Source organism: Puntigrus tetrazona, chromosome 23 (genome assembly GCF_018831695.1).
Source record: "Puntigrus tetrazona isolate hp1 chromosome 23, ASM1883169v1, whole genome shotgun sequence".
In the NCBI taxonomy this organism is placed as follows: domain Eukaryota; kingdom Metazoa; phylum Chordata; class Actinopteri; order Cypriniformes; family Cyprinidae; genus Puntigrus; species Puntigrus tetrazona.
In genome coordinates this window covers 3,287,197-3,299,206 of record NC_056721.1, presented here as the reverse complement: position 1 = coordinate 3,299,206, position 12,010 = coordinate 3,287,197, and the positions used below count along the sequence as shown (strand labels likewise).

Sequence of the window (12,010 nt, the reverse complement as noted above, 5' to 3'; positions counted from 1 at the left end):
ACTCTCCATTTCTGTTTTTTTTAGAAAATCAAACAAACACAAAGAAGAAGAAACGCATTCTCACACTCTTCAAAAGATTGTGGCGGGCTGTAAAATGTGCATCAACACGGAAAAAGCACAACAAAGTGGCTCCTCTTTGTGCACAGCCCGACTCCGATTCAGCTGATCCTCAGTCGGATCCAAACATTCTTGAACCTATGGCTCTGCAATATTCAGCTGATCATCGGTCAGATCCCTCTGTCCATGAAACCATGGCTCTACAAGATCTGACAGATCCACCAGAAGATCATCTGTCTTGTTCGTCTGATCCTGGTCAAGAACCGCCTGGTTTTGTACCAACATGTCTGCAGAATTCAGCTGATCATCAGTCGGATCCATCTGTCCATGAAACCATGGCTCTACAAGATCTGACTGATCCTACAGAAGATCGTCTGTCTGGTTTGCCTGATCCTGGTCAAGAACCGCCTGGTTTTGTACCAACGTGTCTGCAGGATTCAGCTGATCTTCTTCCAGGCCCGTCAGCTCTTGAGCCAGTACTCCCAAAATTTCCAGCTGCTTGCAAGCATAGACGAATCAAGGATCAAACCCGAGCAGCCTGTTTCAGCCGTCCAACTCCAGGTGAGTCTATTTCCACTTGTCTGTGTGCGTATACATGTATGTATAATTCCTCATACGGTATTCCAAACGTAAATGATAACTGTTGACAAAGTAGTATTGACTAAAAGCAATTGAAAGAATCCTTCTGTTACATGTTGACTTACGGTGAACTCTAAATCTCATACTGAGTAGGTACTACATTTGAATTTGAACGTGCTTTGTGTTCAATTTTGGGCGTAGCATTAGTTTCAAACATTGAGCATATTTATTCTCCATGTATCTGATGTGAATTGCATGTGTGTATTTATTCTAGCACTGCCACAGGGTTTCATGTCAGACTGAATCTCATATATTAACATGCTCTCTTTGTATGTTTTTGCAGTACCATTTGATGAGATTTATGAAGTGGGAGATGAGCTTGGACAAGGAGGCTTTGGCACTGTGTACGAGGGGACTTCAAAAAATCAACGCAAGAAGGTAGGAATCACCGCTTTATTCACCAAATGTATATAGAAGATATCGATCAGTGCTTAGACCAAAACATTTTTAATATCAATTTAAATAGAAATATTTGTGATCATGACTATATATGTGTGTGTATATATGTGTATAAAGTTGCAGATTCAATATAATCAGTTTACCCATTTGTAACATACTTATAATTTCATTTATTTATTCATTGATTGCATTTATTTTTTGCAGGTTGCTATCAAAATCATCCACAAGTGTGAAAGAGACCGTTATATTGAACTAGTAAGTTGACATAACTTAATGTACATAATTAAATACCAACTACATTACATTGCAAACAGAAGTGAAATGTTATATTGAACTTTTAATTACTCTTTTTCTATAATGTTAGCCTGGCTGTTCAAAGCCACTGTTTGCAGAAGTGGCTGCAAATCTGCTGCTGAAACAGGCTCCATTAAGCCCCTACATTGTGTACATGCTGGAATGGTTTGAAGAGGAGGATCGGTTCATCCTCATCCTGGAACATCCGGAACCCTGCAAGGACTTGCTCAAATTTGTGGTTAACAACATGCATTGGGCTTAACGAATTACAGACACGTAGCCTGATGTATCAAGCGGTGCTCGGGGCCAAGCACTGTCTTGACCGAGGTGTCTTTCACCGGGACATTAAGTTGAATAACTTTCTGATCAACACGACGACTAACCGAGTCCAACTAATAGACTTTGGCTGCAGTGACCTCGTCAAAAGTACAGGCTACTTGGGTGGTTTTATAGGTGAGTTGGCGTTACTATGAGGCCTAATGAGAAGTCAAACTTCTGAGTAGTGATTTAATGAAAACAAATGGACATTTGGTCAAGTTTCTGGTGACATTTGTTTGCAAATAGATTTTGTAACCTGAATATGCCTTGCTTTCATGAACAGGAGGAGTCTGCCCGCCTGAATACTACAACGACTTAAGATACAAGGCAGAGCCAACAACCGTCTGGTCTCTGGGTGTAATGATGTACACAATGATGTGCAAATGTCGACCCTTTAGAAGTCCTGAAGACATGATGCATGGCAGTCTGAGTTTTAACGTTAGAGTATCCACAGGTGAGAGAACAATCAACTACCAATAACACAGTGACATTAAGATTGTTAAACACACAAAGTGTAATACATGCTACATATTTCCATACTTGACAACGTTAGCATGTCATGGACATGAAAGAACACACATGACTAACCAATGAAAAATTTGTACAGAATTGCAGAACTTGATAAGTCGCTGCCTGACTGTTGACCCAACTAAGAGAGCGACTATTGAGGAGATCCTACAGCATAAATGGTTTCAACGAGGACAAATGTCAGGAGTAGCTCAGAGTCAGGCAGAGTGACTTAGGAGGGAAGGCAGATGATGACAGGAATCCCTCTTCTGAAAGTCCTAGAAGTGCTGTCATTCGCTCATTAAGCGGATGACCAAAACTGCACAAGCCATTCACCAGAGAGTCTCGGAGCAGCAAGCTTAGTTTAAAAAAAAAGAGCAAACTTAATGGACGAAATGAAAAACAAATTTCTAAGAAATTAACACACGAAACCAAGGAGCAAATTTTATACTGTAAAAAAGTGTGCACAAAACAGAGGAAATGAAGATGGAGAATATTATAAATTTAGCGCACAAAACAGGAATACTAATGTAGACTTTACAAAGACCGTTCCTGTCAGCTCCTCAAACTGATCTTAATATATTCAAGTTATTGAATAGGTAGAGTTACATTTTATTCAATAAAACCTCTACAAAAAAAAATCACTTGTGTAAAATTTTCTGGACCTACTGAAAAAAACAGCCTATGCCAGGCTGGGAGAAATGAACAGTGTTGACATAGTTTAAACACTACATGGTGATAAAATTACACTGCTGTTATTTTTAAGACGGTGTCATTGTGAAATTTAACCCAAAGAGGTGTAAAAACAAAAAAGCCACACCTCCACTTACTATGTCCGCCATTTTATTTCACTTGAAGACGAAGAAAAAGCAGATAAATCAGGTTCTCACATGGTATAGCTAAAATAAGTGTTATTTTTATACACATGCACAGGAGTATATGTCGTGTAAGTCACATTTGATCAATTTGTGACTTTAAGATAAATCGGGACCACATTGTACTAATAACGTTACCTCAGTAAGGTTCATTCAAATTGTGGATGCGGTCTAAACTAGGTCTCTAATTACGTGTCCGTGGATTTCCTAAATGAAGGAGCGTATTAATAAATACTGAGTTCATACAAACCCTAAATCGTGAAGCGTGGGCGCCATCTTACACATTGACCAGCTTTATAAAACATTTTAGCTAGTCGCTAGAAATGCTTGCCGTTTTGTTAAATATAGTCTGTGGAACAACGTATAAATGCACTGTATAGTGCTAACGTTAGATTAACAAAAGTACGTTTATTTCGAGGGGTGCTGCAGACCTGGCTTTTTAATGTTTATTTTTATGAGTTAACGTTAGCTGTAGATACTATAGGCATTTTTGTGTTAGCTTGACTGACTGGGATTATCCTGTGAGAGTGTTTCATTCTGAAGAAATGCTGGTTCAAGTGGAGTCTAAAGGAACCCAAACTGGATCCGAATACCAGTGAAAATGGCGGTTTTGACTTCTGTGAATTCATTAAGGAAGGTACATTTTTCACTTTTAGAGTAATTTTATTCTTAGTGTTATTTACGTTGAAGTTAACTATTATTACTCATATATAAAAAAGCCATAATAATCATAATATCCGTAACTTTCTTTTTAAATCAGATATTCAGTATATTATAAATGGACTTAATCCCAAATAAAATTGTGATCGCACTAAAGTGGTGTTTTAATTATGGTACTTTCTACCTCTAAGTTTCAACAAAGCTCAACTTACGCATGGAGCCAATTTGATCCTAAAGACTTTGCAGGAGTTGATGTTGATGCTGATATTTTTGATGAGCTTGTGAGAACATCTAAGGTGTCCTTCAGACTTTTAGACGGTGATAAAGCCGGTAAGAAGCTGGTAAACATCCTTGTGGCTGATATGGTAGAGAAGTATGGGTAAGTTAGCAATAAAATCAAACACTACACTGTAAAAAAAAATCCGTAAAAATACAGTAAAAACGTCTGTTTTCATTTGAAGGAATTTTCCGTATTTTTAGTGTTTTCCGTAATTTTTAATGACGCGTTGCATTGTGGGTGCAAGATCCTTGTGACGCGAAACGCGTGCGTGAGAGGCAAGCGCCATTAACACATTTCATTCAAATTCGGAGAAGGTTTAGATTAACGCCTCTGAGGTAAAATTTACGTTTAAGGTTTTTTTTTATTATTATTTAAATCTTTAGTAACGCCAATAATGTATTTAGGTGCTGTCTTATTAGTTTTAGACCCGTTTAGTTAATGTTGTGCTTGTCCTCGTTCAGTGATTTGAATCCAGTTTTGATTTAATTGCTATTTGTGGATATAATGAAGATATATGTGACTGTGCCCTTATGTTTTAGTTTTATTCGATTTAATTTATTGTGTGCCCAAGAAAACAAACCGTTTACTTAATCGGGATAAGGTTTAACGCCCTGAGGTAAATATCTTTGCATTTAGTTTTTGTTCTTTTTTAATTTATACAACACAACTTGTTTTAGTAACGCTGCTATTGTATTTAAGGTGCTAGTTATATCTTATTCGTTTGTTGTAGTTTATGTAGTTTTGTATTATTACAAGCCTGGCACATTTTAATAAAGTTGTGGCACATTGATAAAAATGTTGAGAAAATAAAAAAGGCTGTCACTTCACCACACTAGTAATGAAGTGTGTCAGGGATCAGGGTCAGGTACTTTTTTTTTTTTCTTCTCTTAACCGGTCTTAATTTGGCCATTCAGTTAAAATCGTTTTTTTTTTTTTTTTTTTTTTTTTTTTAAATGAAGCGCTGTCTTGGTGCGAGACTTAAAAGTAACTTTGTATTAGTCATGTTGGCTTGCAGTGTTTGTGAATTTAAATGCGTTTCATTATCACAATATCTAAAGCACTGCAGAACCCACAGACATGTACACAATGTTTTTTTTTCGTGTGGCCATAAAGACTGTGGAAGAAAGTTTTCCTCATTCAGTTGCTTGCCGTTCATATGTCACGAACACATCCAGACAGACAAACATGGAACCGGAACGTGTCTGTGCAATTAAAGTGTTCAATGAATTTTTGCAGCACAGAGTATGCAGATATTAAAGGGCTTGTGTCTCACTTAAGTGGCCACATACAAGAGGGGCTGACTATAACTTGTCCCTTTTATGGGTGTTCCAAGACTTTTAATGTAAAGACATCCTTTTCATCACATATTTCCAGATATCATAGAAGCTGGAATGTCACCCACATTTCACCTGTTCATCTATGTGAGGTTGCAGTACAGTCATCTTCAGGTGAGGAAGCACATGTTTCCGATAGTGTACCTGATGAAATTGATGTGACTGATGCAGACCCAAGGAAGGATGAAGTGCAAGATGCTTACACAGAGAATTTAGCTCTGTTTTACTTGGCTTTGGAGGCAAAGCATTTAGTCCCAGTCTCCACAATCACAGAGATGGCAAATGAAATGAAGACTCTTCAAGGTATTCAACAAGAATACACAATGAATGTGCTGTCGAAAGACCTTGAAAAATATGGTGTTTCTGCAGAGTTGTTAAGATGTCTTGGGAAAGTGCATATGAGCAGAGTCCTATGCACAAGTCCTATGCACAAGGCCTTAGATGCTAAAGCCTCAGTTTATTGCTAAAAGAGGGCAGTGCAACTCAGCAGTGCTGTAAGCATCTTCATGATGAGGATGGTACACTGTGTGATTTCATTGATGGCCATGTCATTAGATCTAATGCTATGTTGGCGTCAGACCAAGACTCTTTAAAGGTGATGCTTTTTCAAGACTCCTTTGAGATTGCTAATCCACTCGGATCTGCCAAACAAAAGCACAAAATTTTAGCTGTCTACTTCACACTTGCAAACTTTCATCCACACAACCGTTCAACTGTGGATCAAATACAGTTGGTACTTCTATGTTCAGAAAAAGACTGCAAATACTTTGGTGTGGATAAAGTTTTCACTAAGGTAGTGTCAGACCTGAGTGAGCTGGAAACCAAAGGCATATCTTTTGAGGGAAAGTTGTATAGGGGAACTGTTGCATGCATAATGGGAGATAATTTGGGCTCCCACATGATTGGTGGGTTTACAGAAAATTTCAGCTCTGCTGAGTTTTTCTGTAGATACTGTCTAATGACAAGAGATGAATTCATCTCCAACCTCTCACAGTTGTCACTCTGAGAGATCCCGCTGCTTATAAGGAGTCTGTGCAGTACTTGGAAAGACACCCTGAAATGACCATGCACCATGGCATTGTAGTATTATACCTTTTGTTAATTATGATAATTATGAATTAACACTTGAATTCGCTCTTAATTCAAGTTTGGGGAATTGAATCTTAAAAGATTCACGTTAGTATGTAATTCAAATATACCTTTAAATCACCTAATACGTCCAGCGTTTTAGGGCAATTTAAATGTATGTTACCAATATGAATTTACTCTGTGATCAGCAAAATAAATCAATTGGACTTTCCTCTTTTATCCGATTTTAGCTTTACCTCGAGCAGGTAGCAACGGATCTGGGCATGAGTTTAACTTTCCAGTCACATAACACACAAACAAGAATTCGTAATAATGAAACAAAATTTATTAAACAGTACCTACTAATTGACAAGACTACACTGAGAAGACTAACATACACACACACACACACACACACACACACACACACACACACGTACACATTCATACACATATTCACGGGTTGGAAGGGAAGATGGATAATTGTCTGTCCAAAGTCTGTTAGCTAGTTCTGAGATTGCACTAAGAGCACCAACAAAGCAAAGTTAGGGTTTAGCTTTGCTTATATGTGTCTGCGCCGATTCAGTAAAGAGATGAAAAGGTAGTTTTACCACTCAGCTTGTCTGGAGAAATCCCGGCTTGCTGATTGGTCAGGCTCGTCCGTGGGATGACGTGGTCGGGCTTTCCCGGGCCGTTTGAATGAAGTCTCTCTAGCTTGGTGGTTCGCTTTGGATGAACCGGGTTGGTTACGGAAAGGGCAGTGAGTGTCCGTGGAGTGATGTAACGGAGCGGACCGGAGTCGAGGGTATCGGGTCGTTCTCGTTGGGAGTCTTCTAACTTCTCCAAGTTCCAAAGTTTCTCCGTTTCCTTGGCGATTCCTGCAGTGACCCGAATTCCCCTGCGACTCCTGGTGGTTCCGAAACTTTCTTCTCGACTCGACTCATTGAGGGAGCTCTGTTCCTGCGTTTTGAGGTGCAAGTTTTGGGCCGTGCCCTGGGCAGTTGTCCAATCCCGAGGTCGAAGGGGCGTGTCCACGCCTGCTTTCGACTCCGGTTTCGTGCATACTTTATCCCAGTTAGAACTGACATTCTGCACTTCTGTTTCTTATCGAAAGTTTATAAATAGGATACACTGTTGTGCATTTTAACAAACACACCTATTCATTCACCACGATATTGGAAACATCATCAGCTTCAACTTGACACCAAACATGCATTATCTAGTGCTTATGGAACGCTATCTGTTAGCGGATTATTTGAAGATTACACAGCGGTTTCTACATACATCCCAAAACATTTATTGAACAGTCATTTGCAAATGAACCTATATTTGTTTGAAAGGAAGGCATTTAGATTGTTCGTTTAGTAGTTTTATGTGTGTCCTGGCAGTTCCTTTGTTGTAGCAAAAAGGAAAAGGCGCGCTTTTAAGGAATGTGTGTTGGGACAGAGCGAAACTCCCTGGGGGGGTTGAAAGTGTAAGGTTGTCCTGAACACACGTTGATTCACGGCGGGAGTCTCATCACCTTTTGACTTGGTGGCTTGGTAGAACTGGTCCCAGGTCAGTGCGCCGAACGGGTTATCGGACTGTCGACCAGATGTTGCATTTCAATCATCCCAATCTTGATGTGGGTACGTTCGGATTGGCCGAGCTCACTGCAGCGACAGTCTCTGGAAAACGTTTGGCAGACTTTGTGGCGCTCTGCATCGCTCTGCGGACCATCTTGATTGCCTTTATGGTCCAGGGTGCGGAGGACGCGCGGTTTTACGACCTGGTTCTAGAGCGATTCCCCCTTTTATGGTTCGTGTCTGTTCATCAAGGCCCCACAGCATTAAAGGCAACAGTGTTTTTAACAAACTGTCTAACTTCCATGTCTGTCAGCCTGGATTACCGCCCTGCCCTAGCACATGACCTGTTTGAGGGTGTTGTCGATTATGATCTAGCAATGTGCTTGCAGTATTTGATTAAAACAAAAAAGTGGTTCACTTATGACTCGCTTAATGATAGACTCAGATTGTTTCCTGGTGAAAGCAGAAACGAGCCAAATGATGTACTCAACAAAGGAATAAAGCTCGGAGGCCATGCAGCCCAAAACAGGTGGCTTCTGAGGTTTTTGCCTCTTCTGGTGCATGACAAAATTGCAGATGCTGATGATGCTGTCTGGCAGCTTGTCTTACTACTCAGGAGTTGGTAGAATTTGTGCACCTAGACTTTCAGAGTCTCAGATTGCTTACATGAAAGTGCTGATCGAAGAATATGTGGAAATGAGACAACGGTTATTTCCACATATAAATCTCAGACCAAAACACCACTATCTACACCACTATGCTGACTTGACTTTACAGTTTGGTCCACTCATACATACTTGGACCATGCGCTATGAAAGTAAGCACAGCTATTTCAAAAGGTGCATCAGGTCAAGTAAAAACTTAAAAATGTGACAAAGTCCTTGGCTTATAGACACCAGTTGCTTCAGGCATATCAGGGTCATGGCAGTTTCTTTAGCCCACAAGTTGAACTTTCGTGCTCCACTACTTTTTATCCAGAGCTCTATGATAGAGGAATAAGAAAAGTAGTTACAGACTTTGGACTTACCTCGTTTAACTCCGTTATCACAGAAAAGTCCAAGTTAAAGGCACTACATACGCAAACGTTATGCATGTCTTACTAAAGTACACCAAGGGACAGCTAGAGTTAGGGCAAATAGCTAGCATTTTTATCAAGAGTGAAGCTATTGTCCTACTTCTGCTGCGACTAAAAACTGTCAGTTGGGTGCCTGAGCTTGGAGTGTTCGAAAAAAATCTTGACAAGCTCAGTGACTACAGTCCACTTGCTTTTACCACAGAGGCGCAAAGTTACTTCTCCCGCTTGAACATATGCCACTATGGAGCTTGTGAAAGAAATGGTTCAGAAGGCTATTGGAGTAAATGGTGTAGATGACCTAAGCTTTGTAAAGATTGAGGACGTCGATGGAATTCTGCCACCCATACAGTGCAGAAGGCTGATTCAAGCTTTCTGTTCAGGTAAATTTAAAAATTCAAAAGCTAATCTAGATTTGTTAGCAAATGTTTGGTGTTTTTTAATGCGATAGTCAGATTGATAGTTTGACTACAACAATACTAATCTTTTTGCACAGCTTCAATAAACTATGCTGTATGGGTTTTAAACATTTTTAAATGTCAAGGGACCCCCATTCTAAAATCTGAAAGGCATTTATACGTTTTTGTTTTGTTGTTTTAATTAGTATTATAAATAGCTCCTAAATCAATTTTGATTTATTTTTTTGGAATTGATGAGAGTAAGTGTAAGGGACCGAGAGGTCACGGCAAATAACAATTCACAAGCCCAACGTTCCACAATTGAGGATTTTATTGATGTTTAGGGGAAACCAAGCCATGAGGAGACAAAAACAACCCATAACTAATTCAAATAAAGAAAACTTAACAGACCAGGAGCACAAACCTTATCAGTGGCGTGGCATGGCAGAGACCCCCCCCTTCCACTCAAACAAATTCAGCTTATAAAGCAGCAGGTAAAACTATGGCTAATTACACAGGGGAGGAAACAAACAATTAAACTTAACCAAACCCATATCATGCTATAAATAAGTGGTTTTAACAAATAAACACTTATAAACAAACCACAAAAACTCAAACAACAAAATTATCCTAGCAAAACAAACACAAATTAAATCAAACAGCAAAATAGTCCATTTCAAAACTCCCAGGTCCGCTCCGTAGTTGGTTTGCCCGGTGGAACCAAAATCAAATAAGTTTGTGTCCCCCGCCCAGCCTCAGATCTTTGACGGACCGGATCGCGCTCCCCCCAGCAGTCTCATCTCCCGGTAAACTCAATTCAAAAGAAATATTTGTTAAGAAAATTGGGAAAAGGTGTGCACTGTAACTAATTTATGGGCCCTATAAATCAGTGACATGCAAAAATAAACTAAATAAAAGACATTCGAAATTTAAATGCTGTGTGTGTGTGATTACTGCAACTAAACTGGTGTAAAAAAGTGCATGAATATTTATTGGTGCATGTGTGAGCATTTGAGCTACAAATGCGCGCTGATGTTGTGTTTAAGCTCAAATACCCACACTTGTGCGGCCGACGCCTTAGGCCGTCACAGTAAGCAATCTTTTTTAGTGTCAATATGCTTTGTCTTTTGATGTTATGCAAACACCTAAACTTTTTTTTTTTAATGACAAAAATATCACAATTTAATTTTTTACAATTTGATCAGAAAACCCTCCTAGCATTCCTTGCGGCCCCCAGTAGGTCTGAAATCCCAAGCTATAATCACTGTTTCCATCTTAAGCTTTCATCTGCCTTTAATTGTTGTTCATGTTAGCATATTAGTTGTTGTTGTTAATTACTAAATGTCAAAGTTTGTTGTGTAAATTTGATTAGAGAAAATAAAGTCATTAATCACTTGAGACCCATGTCGTCTTAAACACATAAAAGCTTTGTTCGTCCTCTTAACAATTTTATGCGGTCCACTGTGCTTTTTGTCCAAATGGCATGAGACTCTGTAGAGACGTCAACACTTTCTAGATCTAGAAGAAAAAAAAATTGGAATATGGATTGAAAGTCAGGCTCGATGTTCATGCCAATTGTGTAACTGTTAATTTTTGTTCTCTTGCAGTTAGTAACTGAAATGTAGATTTAAATTTGGTAAATGATGAAAAACAGATGATTGAAATAGATCAATTCTAAAGACTCCAACTTTTATATTTGTGACATCTTCTGGTTTGATTCTAATCACAATGTATTAATACTAAAAAAACTACAAAATATGCTAAACTACTAAATTTCTGTTACAATTCTAATTTCGTAATATGCAGATTGAACAAAAAAAACTGGTTGGTCAAATAGTAAATAGTAGAGCTTTTCAACCATCTAGTTATTTTTTACTTTTAAAGCTGCATTTTCCAAAAATCCTCATGAATAAAATGTAAAACATGGGTCTTTTTATAAATGTAATTATGTAAAAAGCTGCATAGTGCATGTGGAGTTTATAGACAGTGTTTTTTATAAAATTTTGTTGCCTGGGGTCTCTAGAAACCCAAAGACCTTGAGTGTAACTTCCAAACAAAGCTTTTGCGAGTTTGGATGCTATGGGGTAAGTGATAAATGACAACATTTTGATTTTGGGGTGAAGTAACCAATTAATGTCTTTTGCTTATGTTGTTGTTGTTTTTCGTTGTATACTGTATGTTATGCTTAGGTTCACAAGCTGTACTTGGCCCTGATTCTACACCACATCAAGTGCAGTCCCAAACACCATCTCTCACACCTAGCTCTGTTGAGTGTTCAACATTCCATGAGGAATATGTTGTACCATGGCATAAAATGCCCTCAAAACTTATGCTTGCCTTAAGTGAAAAGAAGAGACCAAAACCTAGTGAGAGAAGAGAACTAGTTCGCATAGTGATGGATGATTTCCTCAACAATGGTCATAGAAGGCCCGGAAGAGCAAAGCTGCGCACGTTGCAAAGCAGATTGTAGATAAATATCCCTGTTCTTTTCAAGACAGAGAGCTCAGTGGAACAAAAGTTGTTGGAACAGGATATGATGCTCTC

General features: G+C 38.9%; 1 protein-coding gene across 1 annotated transcript; it reads left to right on the top strand.

The window, feature by feature from the left end:
• Positions 1-251: 251 nt before the first annotated feature.
• On the top strand, positions 252-11,084 carry LOC122329174 (serine/threonine-protein kinase pim-1-like). Its single transcript, XM_043225372.1, is given in 10 exon segments — positions 252-618; positions 980-1,074; positions 1,300-1,350; positions 1,460-1,648; positions 1,650-1,842; positions 1,991-2,161; positions 2,315-2,400; positions 3,941-4,128; positions 5,503-5,666; positions 11,074-11,084. Coding segments are annotated over 10 exon segments (1,515 nt in total).
• The last annotated feature ends 926 nt before the right edge of the window (positions 11,085-12,010 follow it).